The sequence below is a fragment of the Haliotis asinina genome, chromosome 4, assembly GCF_037392515.1.
Source record: "Haliotis asinina isolate JCU_RB_2024 chromosome 4, JCU_Hal_asi_v2, whole genome shotgun sequence".
Classification (NCBI taxonomy): domain Eukaryota; kingdom Metazoa; phylum Mollusca; class Gastropoda; order Lepetellida; family Haliotidae; genus Haliotis; species Haliotis asinina.
In genome coordinates this window covers 2,547,002-2,566,607 of record NC_090283.1, presented here as the reverse complement: position 1 = coordinate 2,566,607, position 19,606 = coordinate 2,547,002, and the positions used below count along the sequence as shown (strand labels likewise).

Below are 19,606 nucleotides of genomic sequence, written 5' to 3'. Positions count from 1 at the left end.
GATATAAATAATCAATGTCTGATGTAATTCCCGCTGTATCGACGTACATAATCGAATCTGGATCAGACAATCGCGTGATTCACACCATGAGCATCAGTTTACACAACTAGGACACGATGACTCATCAAGCATGTCAGCGAGAATCACCCCCGGATCCCGTTAGTCGTCTCTTGACACGAATATGGGCTGATCTGTTCAAACTAGGATTTTGGTGGTTTGGTAATTTCTGGTATTATTCTGGATACCACAACACAATCTGAACTCATTCTCTCAAAACAGAATCAATAGCTGCATATGCATGATGATATTTTATTCATAACACTCCCATATCTTCAGTACTACATTATGATGTCAGCCTACTTCATACGTGTTGCCTACGTCGCCATGTGAAACGGTACAAGGCTGTGTATTTTTAACCTGTTGTGGGGTATTCAATGTTCAGTCACATGACGACAGAGGCGGCCTAAATAATTTAACAGAGAGTGCACCTGTCGCACCTTCGGTCGTTGTAATGTGAGTCACGCAGACTGCACTGACAAAAGATTTTCAATTCCGATGTTACGCAAGCAACACTCTTTGCTGATTACACTGGCGCCGAGACCCGGATGGAGGCTTTCAGCGACACACATGTTGAAGCGGTCTACCCTGTACTACAGGTAGTGTGCAGCCGGGCTGGAGGGTGGTAGCAGCGTTACATGTATAGCAAGGTAAGGTGGATACATGCCGAAGGCTTACTTTGATAAATCGACAGCACCTTGGTGCAAACATGGAGAGAGGTGCGAGTTTGTTATGCATTTACCTTATACAGAGGCCGTTAGTCTGATTACTCAAGTCATGTATTCTTCTCAACACAACACTTACCCGTGTTTCCGAACTACAGACGTCGACTTCGATAAGGAGCTTGTATTTTACCTTTAATACATTAAATTTACCTTTAATTTATTATTAATACCTTACCGTAACTACAATTTCATTTTGATTTTCACATCTATTCAGAAAAATTACCACCCCCTTCCCCTCTCTGAAAACAGTTCCTACGCCCCTGTTCTTGAAAGATTGGAATTAGAGAACCACCAGTGTGCACATTTTGTCAACAGGCACGAAAGTTTGCACGGCATCTACTGTTTGAGTGTAGTTTTGTGAAGGTAGTGTGGACAGAATTGTCCTCATGGCTCGGGAGAGTAGGCGAATGGAATTAACATTAGATAATACATTAGTTAGTTTCAAAGGGGAAAATAACAACCCTCTGAACATTATATGCCTTATAGTAAGGAAGCATATTTACACTATGTTCAGAAAATAAGTTAAACCAGACTTTCACCAGATCAAAAGTGAAATAAAACTAGTTACTACAAATTATGTAAATTTATTGCCAAACTAAAATGTATCTCTTGGAAATAGAACTTTGAATAAAAGTTGCTTATACTTTGAAATGTTAGGGTCATTTATAAAAATAAACACTACTAAAAGAAGAACGTTAATTCACCAATGCTTTTCATCTAAATAAATAATAGATTTCATATTGGATATGCTTATTTTCCTACTCCACTGAATATTTTTAAATGAACAATCAGTCAAGATCACTATGGTCGGGCAATTTCATTAAAAGCGTGGTGGTGCATTTTTTTCTTCCTAATTAGTCAGCTTTGTTTTTGCTGGCGAGTGGAGATGTGGGCGATTAGAGACTGAACCGAAACGTTCACATTAGACAGGACAATTCTGTTAGATTCTGTTCTTTGTACTTTCATTATGATCATACAGATTTGTCCTGATTTTCATAGCAAAAACACAATGCCAGGAAGGATTTAAATTGTCAGGATTATTTTTATCAAAGCACGGCATCCATTACGCGCGTTCTGATTGCTTTGTCGTATGTTCACACTTAACAAGCATCGAGTGGGGGACGAGTCTTCTTAGAGGTTACGGGAAGGGCTAATGGTGACTAGTGGGGACTAATGTATGTCGATGATATTTTCTCCATTCACTTGGGAGAATCAGCTGCGAACCGTATGCAGATGAATTGCACCAAGATCATGCAATGAAATTTTTAGAATCACGTGCGAAAATCGTGCATGTAAACGGCTACGTTTTGAAGTACAGTTCGCCAGTTTTCACTGATTTTCATTATTTACTGAAATTATGACAACAATCTTTTTACTAATTGTTTTTTGCAATACATCAGCTCATGTGTAAACAATACCTCTAAAGAGTATGGGATATTGTGCAAAATTTAGTTTAGAACAGTGGACTGAAGTAAGTGACTACTTTTACACTAGTGAGATTAAACCTTTGATGGGTAGTATATATAATACTATATATGATGTTTACGATGTACGACTGTTCCATGTGACTAGACTAGACATTCCTGACTCTGTAACCGACGCGTTTTGAAGTTCACATGACTCAGTGTAGATGCATTGTTTCTGAATATTTAGAGCCTTTAAGGTTAAACTGAACGGGTCATCGTGCATGCGAATAAGCTGGATCAAATGCCCGTTCTATAATGTCCTTTAGGTATGTGTGCTTCTCACATTTTTATAACTACGTTCTTTTTCTGTGATTAAGGATGGCAAACAAGAAGGAAACTACACGAACACCTGAATCATCTACCAACATTATACCAAAAGGTAAATTTTAAATGTATGTACTGAAACTATATATATATAGAATATATATGTATATATTCCTTGATTCATCTCTCTGTATCCCTTGCTTGGTATTGGTGCTGCCTTCACCGAAACGTCGCACCCATTGCAATAAAGAGAGATGTTTACTATCCACAGACCTTAATCTGTTTCTTCCTTCTTAAAGACAATAGACCCTCACAATTAAGAAATACAACCACCCCCTCCACACATACGCGCGCGCGTGCGCACGCACGCACACATGCAGGCACGCACACACGCCCTATTCTATGCACAACAGCAATGTTCTCGTAAGCAATTGGCCAATTTGTATGCACGCTCTTTGCTTGGTTGTTGATGTCTAAATTGAGCATGAACACAGTTTTTAGAGTTTTTTTTAGGAAGTTAGTATTCCAAATGCCGGCTTTGTGTATTGTCTTCATATCGTTTGGTACACGATGAAGTGCTTGCACACGTAATGAATTTGGACTTTGTTCAGCTGAAATCTTCGGTGAACTTCATAATGACAAGTGTCACAATGCCAAGGAAATCTTCTGATGATGCCAAGAACAAGGATGTGCGACATTGTTGACATTGTTTGACAGTAGGAGTATTTATAGTGACATAATAACATACATTGTTTGACAGTAGGAGTATTTATAGTGACATAATAACACACACTGTTTGACAGTAGAAGTATTTATAGTGACATAATAACACACATTGTTTGACAGTAGGAGTATTTATAGTGACATAATAACACACATTGTTTGACAGTAGGAGTATTTATAGTGACATAATAACACACGATACTGGAGCACAATTCACCTGAAGGGGTATAGTTCCACCACTTGACAAAAACTTGGCCATTTCTTTGCACTGCACAGATGAAAACTGATTTTCGTACCGTTACCAGATTAATATCTGTTGTATTTCTTAATGTCAGGTTATTATGATAAAGAAGACGTCTTTACGGTGGATTTCACGAACAACGAGGGCAGGTCTTGGACATATTTTACAGAATGGACATGCATTCCGAAATCCGGGCAGTGTGAGATCATACTTACACGAAGAATCAATGAACATTTGTGTAATATGATGCGTCACTTTGACAGACCTCCTGGTGTGAAGCTGGCGAGTTTACGGAATCTCGACCAAAAGGTCACACTTGTCTTCGGACATGACACAGAGGCTGACGCTTTCAACATGTTTAACAAATTCACTGATCTGAGAAACACTGTCTTATCATTTCTGAAGAAAGTTACAACAACCGTGGAGGATATCACAGTGAGAGTACGGCTTACAGGAACGATTCAGTCAGCAAGGCAGCAAGACCAAGGTAAGACAACTGCATTTTGAACGTGTCTGTACAGGTTTTGTTCAAATTTATGTCCACTATTTTCTAATATTTTCCACCAATGTATACTTTCATATATGAAACATGAAGCAGACTTATTGATTGGCATCCTTAAAAGGTCACATGCAACTTTAAACACAACTTTGCAGATTCTGGTAACTTTCGGTATGCCCTTACCGAAATGAATCATCAAAAATGCAAATTCAACAAATTCAACCTATAAAGTTGAAAAAAAACGCAATGAAAAAACACCCGCAAAATCGGATTTCAAACGATTCACTAGTTTGCGCCTTTGGGAAAAAAGTGGCTACAACAGCTGTGCTGTGCTGCGCTGCGATAAAAAAAAAATGCTAAGTGAATAGGTTTGCGGAGCTTGAAACTGTATGCCTGCACGGAGTATGAGGTCGTGAGCAGTAGTCTAATCTATGTTGTGTACACAAACAAGTAAATAGTCTACTCGTTACATCAACAAGAATATGCTGATTGTGATAAGCAGACTCTGTCACAGAGAAAACTCAATGACACATATACATCTGCCCACTTGTCTGCTAATGACAATATGCAATGCACAACGTCAATCACTGACCACATGCAACTTGCACTTAACACCTTTTGGGCTTATAAGCCATAAACAAAGAGCCCCAGCTAACCAGCGCCAATGAGAAGGCTTCGTTACACTTGACTGGGTTCGGTATCGCGGTCGCTTGGTTTCGAGGGAGGTAAACCCAAGTACAAAATATTGCTCTTTTGATTTGCAATTATAGTTTTGTTTCTTTGTTTTTTCTCAATCAGCAATAGATTTTATGCATCATGAATAAGTGATAACTGTGTTTTTATTATGTTTGATGTGTTGGTTGCATGTGACCTTTAAGACAAAAATTGCGAAATCTCCCGTCGAATTTGATGGACTATTTGAGTTTTGGGATGACGCAGTAAGTGTTGGAAAAAACACAAGCACATTTGATACACATTTCAAGGCTTATTTAATACAGCACAAATATCAAAATACCATTATTTGCGTGACATATCGCTGTAAATACAGCCATGACAACTACATCCATGAACTACTGAACGAACACTTGCCATTCAGACAGGACATGACAAGCGACATATAGCAGATCACTAGACCAAGCTACATGTCACACCGCACGTCGTTACATGTAAAGTCTGCACACTGTATACACTTTCACTTCGTAGTCTGCAATAATGCATTAACCTACAAGTTTACATTTACTTCTTCAAAAAACATAAGATGTTTCATTTACAAATTGTAACATACACAAACAAACATTACACTGAATCAAAGCATTCAGGGAAAATGCAATACACCCTGCACAAAAGTATAGTCACGAAAACATCGACTCGACCATGCAGTTTGGATGTTCTTGTTTGCGCATCACTTTTTGTTGTTCTTTCTTTGTTGGCGGAGGCGGTGGAGGTGGCCTTGGCAGGGGATGCGTGATCTTAACATGTTTTTTTGGTTATACACGTGAATGTCACACGATGCCTGTTTAGCCATCAAAACACATCTGGAAACAATAGATCATATACTCACAAACGCGATTGTCACTAAAAGGCATTACCAAATACTTTCAATTTTATCAATAATACATTACTTTATTATCGTTTTGGAGAGATCATCAACCCTAGCATGATACAAACCGTCCGCCCTCTGATCACGTCAGGCAAACGGACATATTTTGTTTATTGCTCTAAAAGATTCAACAAGAAACTTCCTCACCAACTACTCTGCCATATCCTGCTTGGCACCAACACTCTTTGATAGTGCAGCCACTAACCATTTCAGTTATTCATCTAATCTACCAATGATATATTTTTTTTTCAAACCATTTAATAAAATTATCTAGCACTCCTATATCTTTCAAAGGTCACGTGCAACCACAAACTCAAACATAACTGAAACACAATTATCACTTGGTCATGACATATAGTATACATTGCTGATTGTCACCAAAAAACTAATAACAAAATCATAAGCGTACAATAGCGAATCAAGCGTGCAATATGTTGTAATTGGCTTTACTTCACTCGAAACGAAAGATCGTTGAGACCGAACCCAGTCAGAGTGGGTGGGTGTGTACTAGTGTATGGGAGACTTTCCATTGCCTGGTTCATTTGTCGATACACTGACTTTTCATTGTGGGTGCATATGGAGACACTTGGCATTTTAGAAGTATGGTGAGCCATAACATAGTATGACTCTTTATGCATAACACATTCTTTTATTGTATACGATGCGACGTTTCGATGTGGAGTCTTATACCGTTGACAAGCAAGAGTTATGTTAGGGTTTGTAAATAAATGTTCTCTTCATTTCCGTTCAAACCTGTTAAGAAATACCGACGCGGTGAACTACTGCGTGGCGGGACACCGTCTTTAGTCCCGGTAAAATGCAGGAATTGAAATGGACAATCTGAGTTTGCACCATTTTCCACTTGATCCAATCATCCGAGAAAAATGGATGCAGTTCGTTTGCAAACAACCAACATTATAATATATCATGTGCCTGTCTGTGTAATTGCATAATGTGACAGATACAGAAAGCAGTGTATTTTGTGTATGGTTTTATATCCTGATAGGTGTTCAGTTCAAATTGCATGGGATCAGTGAGTGACGTTCTGCACTGCATATTGTCATTAGTAGACAGGCATGCAAACGCATATGCTTCAATAAAACAGACTTCATATCACTATTGCCTGTGCGAGTTGCTGAAGTGTCTGAGGCTGAGGGTTACGGCGTCGCACCCGTCTGTCCAGGGCACCCCACAGAGGTTCGATTAAGTCCGGTGATCTCGATGGTCAGGGTAGCACATTGATATTGTGGTTCTGGAGGAAGTCTCTAGTGTGACGTGCTGTAGGGGACCGGGCATTGCCCTGTTAAAACAACTCCCTCTGGAGATCAATGATTAGAAGGAGGTGTTGGCGTAGGATTTCGTCACACTACCTTTGAGCTGGCGGGTTGCCCTGCATCATCACAAAATCACTTCTCCACCCCACCACCGAGGTCGCCCAATACGAGGGACATCTGCTACCGAATTTTGTCTTCGATATCTTTCCCAGAGTTGTGAAACGGTGCTTTGGTAAACATTCATGCGTCGGGGAACTGCACGTATAGACTAGCCAGCTTCGAGGAGACCAACGGCGATGTGACGGTTGGCTTCAGTTAGAAGTGGCATGTTGCGTTCGTTAACAATATTCAAAATACAGTCACTGTGAATAATCGACAGACTGCTATCAACCTTTTATACCTATCATTGAGACTATTTGATCCCCAAAGTTCACGTGCATTGCATGTGAGTTGTGTATTCTGTGACACTACACGCCGGTATTGAAAATTTTACTGTTAAATACGCTGTCGGGTATTTTACGGATGGTGCGTGTTGTTGTGATGTTTCAAGACATACACACCATAGGACCAACAAAGACAACAAACTCTTTTGCAAAATTAATCACGCTTACTTCATTGCTGCCTGAAATTGCAATTTTTATTATGCGGTTCTCTTTGGGAGAGTATATATGCCATTACATGCACAGGCTGTAATGAACAGTATATTGCTCAATCAGAAAATTTGAGAGCCCGGGTTCGTATCCATAAACAACAAATAAAGTTACCTGAAACCCGATGTATCCCACTGAGTGAGCATCTAGATGTCAGAGACAAATGAAATGATATTAAATTCATAACATTTTTTTTTATTAAGTTCAAAGTTTGGACTATAGATATGTTCAAAGTAAAGTTACCCCTGGATGCCACAGGGACATATATGTCCTTCCTCTTCATCCCTCACTGTGAAGTCCAATAAAATTCCAAATATACCACACACACATATATATCTATATAACAGTTTTGAATTTCGCGGAAAATTCCCCGTTTCCTGATACCATCCACTATTATCTCAGACCAAGCTAAAGTGCTTAAAAGTTCAAAATTTCAAAAGCCTTTCAAAATAGTCTTCATCGTAAATGTCGTCATGTTTCACACTACACAAAATCGCGATTCAGAACTATCTGCTGTATGTTTTGAAATGTGAAATTCGGATAATTACTGGAGTATTGAATTTCAAAAATAGCATATTAATGATCACTGATATCAAGTTTTCATGTAACCAGTAATGATAATTCTGAAACGTCGCCGATGAACCCAGAATCGATTGGGATGTTTTCGAAAATACACTACACGAATGCCGGAGTGTGCTTTCCGCCATATTGGATAGTGTTTACAAAATCACGTTTCGAGAAGGCCGGCATTGAGACGCCTATAACATCACGTATATTTCACAGTCAGCTGCGACAGATGCATTATTGAATTCCCCTCACATCTTAGAATCAAATTACAAATAGTCTTTGTCACCAATACGAACTGTCTAGATAAAACGAAACGAAAGATAATTGGTACGAAAAATAACGCTGTGCTCGAAAGACTGCGCTTGTTTGAAATGTAAACAAAGAAAAATTTTATGATTTTACTCTGCGTAGCTTTTTCGGAAATTTTCCAACATCCACCCTTGAAATCACTGCTTACAATGGCTCAATACGCTTAGAATATTCAGAGGAAGAGTATCGTAGCAAGAAACAGCAAATTAAAAATATATACAATGCAGTCATTTGATAATTTATAAGAAATTGTCAAACTTTTAGTGCAACGTGACGCCATGACTGACGCAAGATCAGGCAGAACGACAACAGTACTTGTCGGCAATTCTGCTTTCTTTCGTCATTTACAATGTAAACGATAAAAACACATAACAATACATAGATAGTCAGAATACTTCTGATTACTTACATCTCAAAGTTATGTACAAAAGATCCCTGAATCAAGGAAAGAGTCTTCAGAAAATCATGTGTACCCTTGTCCGCGAAGCCGCCATTTTGAAAGATATCGGTCATTGGTAGTGATGTCACGCGTCAACATTGTTGCACATATTAGGCAGTTTTTTTAGGTGAATGTCAGTTGAACAAGAGTAAACACAATGCCCATACCATTCCGATTGCACATTTAGTATTGTGATGTATATTTTGCGTATCGTTCAGATATTTGTTTCATTAAACTGATTTCAGTATCTACATATATCCATGTTCAACACCGTATCATATGTAGATATAAGGTATGCGTTTTTATTCTTTGAAAGGTTTTGGTTGTTTGAATAATATTTATTTGGGAACTTGACTCAGTACGTGTACTATACCACATATTAAGCCTGTACACAAGTGTTAGAAGATCACACGTAGCCATTACTGCAACATGTGCTATTGTTAACTGTGATGTACAATATTCAATACGTTGACATAAATATTGCAGTTTCTTGTGAACAGGTTAATAAACAGCTATTTAATTCCAACTTATAACTAAAACTGATAATATTAACGAAGATTAGTTGTACATTTTATGAAATTAGATGAACACATATTTAGAGGTATTGTCTTGTTCATTGCATTGGTTTGTGTTGTTTTTATAGACAAAACAATTATGAATATTGACTGACTAGGAGCGAGTTTGTCAAAAACGTTTAATGATTCATTATCATTGTTTCAGATAATAAAGTCAATTCAAATTTGATTAAAGCATATCTGATGGCAGAATACCTAACTCAAACAATATTTCATATAGATCAAGGGCATGTCTTAATATGGACAAACCTTACGTCCATATTCTGATTGTTCCATACTAAAAAAAACATCTTAATGTTCCTTTCATTGCACACATATGAAGTGAAATAATTACATAATCATAAGAAGAAAAGTTCATATCCTCAATGAATATTCAATGAATATTCAGGTATTGTGAATGTTTCATTTACGCTAGATTGATGCCAGACAAGTGCACGTGTTGCTCACAATAAGATACGTAACCGTCTAATCGTTGATATATTCAGGACACTATTTCAGTGGTGAAACCATCCATTTTAGGTTTTGTCTAAAAAGTGTTGAACTATGACATAGAAGCCGAGACCTTTTACACATTGAGTGGAAATTAGGTGAGATATATACTAATCAGCAAACCAGTGTCGTCTTTTTCCGACGTCACAAAATGCACGGAGCATTCCATAACGTCAACTAAATGTCGCATTATTTTCAGTTACTTCATTACATTTGAAAATGTGGCTGTAACTCCGTTAATAATTATGTAAAATCAATCAAAATACATCTACAAGAACAGAAGAATATGGGAATCTAAGAACTGAGTTATGTATCGGATAGGGACATCCAAATCGCTATTACCAGCTTTCTGATGTAGCACACTGGCATCTTTTCTTACAAATTGTGAAACTACCAAAAGGTATTCTCTCACACTGGGGAATTTTGTATTGGAATAGTTTGGTTCACCGTGAACAAAACATATGGAAAATATACTGTCCGTATCCACAGCAAATTGTCTCCATGTGATCTGAGTTACATTGACCTAATGTAAAGTATGGCGGAGTTATGCCCCTTTATCTTTATACGTGCATGACCTCTCTGTCGACGTTTGACGTCATAGAAAAAAAAATTGACATTTACTGTGGGTCATTTTTTATTTTTATGACGTTATGCATTAGCACATAAATTCATTTCATACACATTTATGTCGTTCAGATTTCAAAGCTGTATTTTGTTCACTCACACTTTTCGTAAAGATGACAAATTAAAAACATCGTAGCAGAGTGCTTTTATTGGTGCACGATAATTTACTGTTTTGGACAACACTGAGCAGTGTCTATTTCTCAAACCCCTGAGGTAGTCGCAGTTATATTTATACCAACGGATAGCAAATGGCATATTCTATATTTCTGTGTAATTTTATAGCCGTACGCACATCCAGGACCACGCGAGTGCATTCTCGCACAACGTTCACTTTTCAAACCTTACGAAAATGTGCGACTGAAAAACACTTGGCATCCAGGGGGTTAAACCATTGTAAACCATTGTGATTTTTTCGGCTGTTTTGCCCTTTACACCGGATGAAATAGCCACAGCAAGGTAATTTGTTGTACTGGGAATTCTTCTACCAGGACACACGGCACATATTTCAAGCAAAAGTCTCAAATTATCTCTGTGATATTGATGGGTTGCATACTCTCAGAACACTTTCTTTCATTTCAGAATACAGATGTATATTTGATTCGACGGCAGATTATTCTGAGGGCGATAAATCAGAAACAACGTGGTTTTGCAAACCAGACACCCTCAACCTTCAGGTCGACAACGAGACCAGAAACAGTCATTTTACTCGATTTAAAGAAAATTTCACACGTTCTTTTGAGGCTTGTCTAGGGAGAGTTACAACTGGTTCTGTGATATTTACCTTTCATCATAGAAGCACAGAAGACGCCCTGGGGATGATCAGTAAACATGAAGATGTGAGAGCAATGATCCTGGAATGCCTCCAAGGGTTAGATTCTACAGTGAAAGACATCCAGATTGAAGTCCAACTGCAGGACTTCGTAGGTAAGGGACGAGTGTACGTGCTGGACACGGAGCAGACTCTGTCTTGTTTTTTCCTGTCTTTAAACACGTGTATGTCAGGTGAGCTGGTAAATGCACAAGTGTTTTGGATCAAATGAAAGTCAGTATCAGGAAACTTGCTTGCTACTTTTGTGTAATGAGGCTGACAATGACGCTTGTCATTTACTATTGTGTCGTCCTAACGGGAATCGTTCAGTATATTTAAAATATCACCAATAGCACGTACAATTAAATGCTTGTAATATGTTTGGATATGTTATATGACATTAATCTTAGGGGTTTAATGAGAACAAATGTTTGGAAAGAAATTATGAGTCTTAAAGTGTATTAAATCTGCTTGTAATTCTATTATTATGTTTTCATAAAGAATTATGCATACGTTTAATCTAGAGCATAAGCATATGCTGTTCATTCGTACATTTTTACGAAAGGCCTGTTCAGAAATGATTAGATTCTTACTTGGCATCTTTGCTTCGAATCGCTTTTGTTTTGATTTTTGGAATGCCTGGTCCAGGCTCGAATTGTTTTACACACAACATCATACAGCTGTAACTCTGCCGAAACAAATACATACTCATGAAATAGCCACAGTTTTACACTCGAATGTGGTGATGGATGTGGAAAGGGTTTAGTCTCTTCTATTTGAAATATTGTTCATTTGGGTAATGTCATCATTTCTGCATTAGTACTCTAAACCAGGATCTTTGTTCAAATAATATAATAAAAAGTAAATATTCTAGTATGCATTTCGTCACTTCCGGTCATAGGTTATAGCTAAAGGCCATGGTTGTAGCATCTTTCATAAGTAAGTTATCTGTACTTTCAGTTTGGACTCCCAGCACATCATTTGTATATTAATACCATCAACTATATCGTGCCCATATTCCAACTCGGTGTGATGCAAGCCAGTTCGGCCTTTCCGTGGGTAACATGTCAGAGCAGTCATCCTAATGTTTCTCTTATACGTTGCTAACAACGCCGTAGCCTGGATGACGCTCTGCAGTAGTGGACTGGTCAGTGTGTGACTGGTCAGTGTGTGACTGTGTCCATGGCTATCTGTGACATGGTATCTCAACTGGCAGGGCCAGTACAATCAGGAACACGTGTGACATATAGTGATATATCCTGTGAAGATCACAGTTAAAATTGTCCTTCAGCATTACAGGCTTAACACGGGAAGCGAGAAACTGGATCGGGTGCCCATAGACTTGATACATGCATGCTGTATTCAAGATAGGGAGATCAATACCTGAGTCATTTCATTTTCTAGGCCAAGGTCGTTTAGTTGTCGCCCCTCGTCTATAACAGCCCTAATAATTCTGAGTGATTCGCCAAGTAATGTTGATATTGATTTAATCATAACTATAGCATACAAAGCAACATAAAGGCATGCTTCATTTTTATTGGCCATAGCTATGACGCTATGCTCCGTGATCCCTGGAAATAAAGAATTCTCCATATCCTCCAGGAATCTAGTAGAATTCTACGATGCACATTCCATTTTCACTCTTTATTAATGCTTTCGTTAAGAATGGTTAACTTGTGAAAACAGTGTACCTGCCTTTCTGATTATTTGCATGCCACTTTTGACGTCTTTACAGATGATGTTACAAACGGAATCAATCCAACTTTAGGTCTACTGTAATGTCCATTGTATGTTACAAATTGCTAAACGAACAAACTGCTGACTCAGAACTCTATTTCAGATCCACATTCATTGCCTGCACATGGTGTCCAAGATAGAAGATACGTGGACAAGCAGGTATCTGTGATCAACACGCCTGTCACTCATCTAGCTTATAGCATCAAGTTTAATGTTGCAATGTTGGTGGTATTTAACCACATGTGTTAGGATTCGTAAAATTTCCCGCCGTAATTTCTAATTTATTTTAAAGTCCTGCGTTTTTTATATATATATTAACAAAGACAAAATATCTAGTACATGCAGGAACACGACAAAGTGGTACAAGACCTGTATATATATATATGTATGTATGTATGTATGTATGTATGTATGTATGTATGTATGTATGTATGTATGTATGTATGTATGTATGTATGTATGTATGTGTGTATATATATATATATATATATATATATATATATGTATATATATTAACAAAGACAAAATATCTAATACATGCAGGAACACGACAAAGTGGTACAAGACCTGTCAGAAGAAGTGGCAAACTTGAAGCAACAATTACAGGACATGAAGGAGATGGAACGAGCACAGCTGGCAGGTACATGTTGTAGGTCGTATGTCTGAAAAGGTGAACTAGTTTGGAAGTCTAACTAATCGTTAAAAAACAGTGGCTAAGTCCACGGAGTGACTTGTTCTGAACTTGGCTTTGGGGTCTGATCTATTGTTTTCAGCAGCTAGTATTTATTTTCAAGGTTTTGCTCGATTTTACGTGTAAACATGCTTTTCTGGACAACCTTTTACACATTCCACTGAATGCCCAGTTAGGCCAAAGTGAGTTATTTCGACATATCATATTTGTAGGTGTGTACATTTTAGGGATACAGAGTAACAGCATAAAGCAGGGTGTTTTTTTCCTGTTTTCTACAGTACTTTATTATGTATTGATTCTCCCATGTTACCCGGATTGCTTCAGACATTCGGCTCTCAATGTGGGAGACAAGACCAGGTTCTCCTCAGTCCTCAGAAACCAGTGGAATCTGTGAGTACAAACTGTCATCAGAAACACCATTACTCAAGAAGATCTGTACGTAACTACAGCTACAAGACAAGACCCACCTAGAAGCTGGGTTAGGGGTACATGAGATGACAAAGACATTCCATTGTGTTCACCTCATTAATAACATGCACAAAAATACATTTTGAAGAGTTGGAACGCAGAAGACATTTTCCACTTCAATCAATAAAATATCAGAAATTTTGTTTTGTTATCGTCTTACTTATATTATTATAGTAAAACTGTAAATCCTATAGCTGCAGATCTTACTGTTTCAGTTACTGCAGCAGATACAATGACAGACGTTGGTGGTGAGGAGTTTCAGGATACCACAGGTAAGCTGGAAAAGGATCGGTATTTGTTTTATGTATGGATAACTTCAATGTTGCAGTAGATGCTAACACCGATAAGAAGCAAGTGATACATCACCCCATCGACAAGTAGAATATATAAATGGATGTCATCTGAATTGTTTATCCTCCCTTTGAGGACAAACCTGAATAACAGACAATGGTTGTGAAGTCAGATGAACTCGATTCTAAAGTTGATACATGTAACTTGTAATAAACTTAATCCGATCACGTATAATCCCGAGTTCCTTTCTGAAAGCGTTAGGGTAAAATGACTTAATGTCGTCCTGTGTTTTCATTATGATAAAACGATGCATAGTTACTGGTTTCTGTAAGTAAATGTGTTGTTATATAAAATAAAATTTGTCTGTAAATTACAGATTTATCGGAACCTGGAGGCAGCCACAGGAAACATGGGGACGCCAGTAAACCACAGGTATAGTCAATTTGATAAGTTTGAATCATTGCTGTTACTCCATCACTCCCATGTTAGTGATGTTCAAGACCATGGAGTTCACTATTCCTATTGAGAAGTGACATTGCAAGATCTTGATCTGACATGTATCTCTCAAATACACGTAAATCGATAGACAGTTCCAGGGGATATTAGTTGCAGCTGAACCAAATATTTCCTGTGTCTAAGATGTTAATGTTAAATAAGCGGTCCTTTCTCATTCAAGCTCATTTACCCATGTTCATAACCCATGTCTTGCAGCACATGTCTGAAACCGTCACTGATCTGAGAAGACAACTTGCAGAGACGAGGCAGGAACTGAAGGCCATCAAGGAGAGGATGCACAGACTTGAGATCACACACAAGAAAGGTAACCCTGGTCGACAATTACTACATAACCCGCTATTGACAATCATTATGCAACGACAAATATTCATTTGAGACCACTGCAAAAGCTCGCACTACCTTTTTATGAAACGTCAATGCCATAATCTTTAGTTTCCTGATCGGAAATGTAGAACATATATCCTTCTCATAATGTATCGGTAAGCACATCTTGTTCACAAGATAACAGGTCATCAAACGTCTAACTGCTTCTAGAGGAATGAAGAACAGTTACACTCAAAGCCAATATAATGACCTCAGGGTCACGTAAACTTCTACTGAGCTTGTCCACAAAGCAAGGTCAAGAGAATGCCACTGTTACACTCCAAGAGCAACGACTTCCTATGCACGCTGCTCCAGTAGAACCTCATTTAGTGATGGAACAGTCTATCTATACAGGTGATGGACTTGACGCTTGACAAGGTGACTGAGGACGGTGGTGTACTGAGACAAGTCAATACAAAGAGATTTGTCATGAGTGGGATCGCTGACACAGAGCAAACAGAGCGATTCTAGGAATATCTGTTGGATAGAGATGTTCCAGTATCAGTTATCAAACTGTTCTCCAGCAGGAGGAAAGGTACTATTTCAGTAGGTCTTAATGTATTCCTAGGTGATGTTAACACTTCTAGCCCCGTGGAGTGATGTGTCGACCGTGGCTCAGCAGGCATGTTTTCATGTCGTTGCACTCTAGGCCCTAACTACAAAAACCCAATGAACCGGACATCCTTAAATATAACGAACTGGAATGCAACAGGGATACTCCCAAGTATACCATATCTCAGAAAACTTTTGCATGGTAGAAATATTCACATATGGATTAAGTGAGCATTGGCTCTTTGAAAAGGACCTCAGGCTTCTAAATGAAATAAGTATTCAATACAAGTCTCATGGTGTCTGCGACAAAGATCTGAAACTACCATTGTACAGGAAGGTAGGTAGAGGTGGCCTGGCCCTTCTGTGGCTCAACGAATGTGTCAGTGTTATTGACGTCCAGGATGACCGGATCGTTGGTATAAAAATGTCTATGCAGAGAAGTGATATTTACATGTTTCAAGTATATCTACCTTGCAGAAACTTCAATGTGACAGTCTTCATTGAATAGATCAATAAGCTCTGGAATCTATTTCTTCAGTACAACGAACAAGGAAGTGTTATCTTTATGGGGGATTTTAATTGCCAGTTTGATATCCTCTCGTGGTGTAGCCATGAAACAGAAGCACTTGAACTTGCTCCCGTGTGGACCCGTGACAGAATATGTCCACAACAACCCATTGCTGGTCGTAAGAGGCGACCAAATTGGGCAACCTGTTTGCTGTGGCTTGCGTCCCGTGTCGGTGGAGGACGGTAGTCTGGTGGTTGAGGGCACTGGGTGCCTGACTCGTGTTCCTTTTGCTCATCACACCACTTTGGCCCTTACTTCACCTAGACGGGTGGTAGAATCGGCCCGATTCTATCAATCGGCTGGTCACGCCAAGCCCTGTGCTACAACTCTGTAGTGTTGCACAGAAATTTGAGAATTGTATGTTTATATTTTGTAGCCTTGGCGAATTTTGAAACAGAATTTGAAAAAGCTACTGTTTATTAATGCCTAGAGTCGCATGGCAGAAGGCGGTGGCTCATGGACCAATCTGGTAGAATCATTAATCTTTAAAATTTTCTGTTGGAGTATATCATCCGAGTATCCTTGGTGCTGCAAGTTGGAGACCCGCTTGTTTTTAGCACTGTCCTTGTGATACTCCGTGGTGAGTGGGGAGCTCGGATGATGAACTATTCAACGATAACCATGGCTTCTCAAATCCCCATTACAAAGAAAAAAACGACCATTTGACAATGATCCAGATGATAACGACCAAGGACTGTCCACTTCTATTGATTACTGGCCACGTTTTGTCGTGATTGAGACTAAAGATAACAACAGACTTAAGTTGAACCCTTTTGCGATACAGAAAAGGATACAAGGAATTGCTGGTGACGTTAAAAATATTAGACGTTTGCGTTCAGGTGCATTGCTCGTTGAGTGCAACAGAAAACAACAGACAACTAACCTGATGTCTAACACCACATTCGTCGGCATTCCAGTATCGGTGTCTCCGCATAGGACACTTAACACAAGCAAAGGAATCATCAGGGATAGAGATGGATTATTCGCCGACATGTCTGAATTTGATATTGTTTCAGAAATGAAAGATCAAGGGGTGACATATGTTAAGCATTTTACAACACGTAAAAACCAGGAGACCATTCAGACTAATACGTACCTGTTTTCATTTTCCTCTTCAACAGCTCCCAGATCAGTAAAGGCAGGCTATTGTCACATCAATGTAAAGACCTATATACCCAATCCTTTAGGGTGTTTTAAATGCCAGAAGTTTGGTCATGGTGTTAGTACTTGCACATTGTCTGCTGTGTGTGCTCATTGTGGTGAGAAGACACACACAACAGAAGATTGTGACAGTGATTTTTAAAAATGCACCAACTGCTCAGGCAACCATTCTTCATTTTCTAAACAGTGTCCAATTTGGTAAGAACAAATGGAGGTAAACAAAATCAATTTTACTCAAAATATCTCTTTCTCTGAGCCAAAAAAACTGGTAAAGAGATCTGATCTTCCAGAAAGTTATGCTACAATAGCAAAAACATCATCGGGGTGTAGCTCTAAAACAACATCAACCACAAGGTCCCAAACTACCTTGCGATTCTCCACAGCTTTTGTACCCAGCTATATCATCACAGACTGAGGAATCTCTTCCTAGTGCATCAAAGTCTTCTTCTGATCACAAATCATCATCTCAGTCACACTCAAAGTCTCAATCGACATCTGATAGTCAACAAACGGTGAAAAGTAAACCGAAGCCAAAGCCTGATGCTTCAAAACAACGAAGTGGCAGAGCTCCTAAAGGATCACAGAACAAAATTCAAGTGTTCAATAAATACGGGTCTCTTGAAGACATGGATGTTTCTGAAAACGTCCATTCTAGGGCACATAGCTTGTCGCCCTCCAAAAGAGTGCCGGGTAGATCCCCATAAATGCCCCCAAAAGATAGTTTATTCCAATGATATTGTACAGTGGAACTGCAGAGGTTTGAGGACTAGTTTACATGAATTACAGCTATTAGTCCAAGATTTTACACCTTCAGTGTTATGTCTCCAAGAGACATATTTAAAACAAACAGATACATTTGACCTTCGTCATTTTAATGCATGTTATTGTTTTTCACCTCCGGGTGATAGAGCCACTGGCGGGTCATCCGTTCTAGTCAGACAAAACGTTATTCAAAGCCCTGTTTCACTTAATACTTATATGCAGGCTGTTGCAGTGAGAATTACTTTACATGTAGCGTTTCCGCTATGCTCTCTATACATTTCGCCATCTTCGACGTTTGCCAAAACTGATCTTCAAGCTCTCTATGACCAACTCCCGAAGCCCTGTATTATAATGGGAAATCTAAATGGGCACTACCCACTCTGGGGTAGTGTAAATACAAACACTAAAGGTAAATTGTTGGAGGACTTTTGTTCTGACAATGATTTATGCATTTATAATGATGGTTCCAACACATATTTACACCCTGGTACAGGGGCCTATTCTGCTCTTGACTTGTCATTGACAAATTCAGAACTACTAAATGAATTTGGATGGTCAGTCCACGATGACCTCTGTGGAAGTGACCATTTTCCTACTGTATTAAAAGCTGCTTTAACTCCATCCGATGTTCCTCCATCATCAAGACGAAATTTTAAAAAGGCTAACTGGGCTTTATATGAGACACCGTGTGCTGAAAAACTTACACCTGAACGTTTTATTGACGTTCCCGATACTATTAAATCCTTTTCTGATGAACTGAACTCCATAGCTGATGAATGTATACCGAATTCCTCTGTAGTTCCACACATAAGAAAACCATGGTTCAACGATGAGTGCAAACAAGCTAGGAAGGCAAGGAAAAATGCAGAACATTATTTCCGTCGCCATCCTATGGTGCATAATTTAAATAAAATTAAAATTTTAAATGCTAAAGCACGGCGTAGTTTTAAACAGAACAAACGCCAGTCTTGGCAAAATTATGTATCCAAAATAAATTCTCGGACACCTATGTCCAAGGTATGGAACATGGCCTAGAAAATTAAAGGTAAAGGTACTAAATCTACTATCCATCATCTTAAACATGGAGATCAATTGCTTACTGATAAATCAGATATTGCTAATAAACTAGGTAAAACTCTTGCTAAACACTCTTCCTCTTCTAATTATGTACCAAAATTAGATTATAA

General features: G+C 38.6%; 1 protein-coding gene across 3 annotated transcripts in view; it reads left to right on the top strand.

Moving 5' to 3' along the window:
• The first annotated feature begins 561 nt into the window (after positions 1-561).
• The window catches only part of LOC137280701 (uncharacterized), a 35,650-nt gene continuing 16,605 nt past the window's right edge, over positions 562-19,606 (top strand). For 2 of the 3 annotated variants that reach the window (XM_067811918.1, XM_067811919.1), the window contains exons 1-10: positions 562-707; positions 2,566-2,627; positions 3,571-3,963; positions 11,082-11,426; positions 13,151-13,206; positions 13,591-13,687; positions 14,063-14,128; positions 14,422-14,478; positions 14,874-14,929; positions 15,209-15,317. In XM_067811918.1, coding sequence (XP_067668019.1) covers positions 2,567-2,627; positions 3,571-3,963; positions 11,082-11,426; positions 13,151-13,206; positions 13,591-13,687; positions 14,063-14,128; positions 14,422-14,478; positions 14,874-14,929; positions 15,209-15,317 — 1,240 coding nt within the window. In that variant the 5' untranslated portion in view covers positions 562-707; position 2,566. Of the gene's footprint in view, positions 708-2,565; positions 2,641-3,570; positions 3,964-11,081; positions 11,427-13,150; positions 13,207-13,590; positions 13,688-14,062; positions 14,129-14,421; positions 14,479-14,873; positions 14,930-15,208; positions 15,318-19,606 lie in introns of all 3 variants that reach the window. The other variant, XM_067811920.1, reaches the window with a different exon arrangement.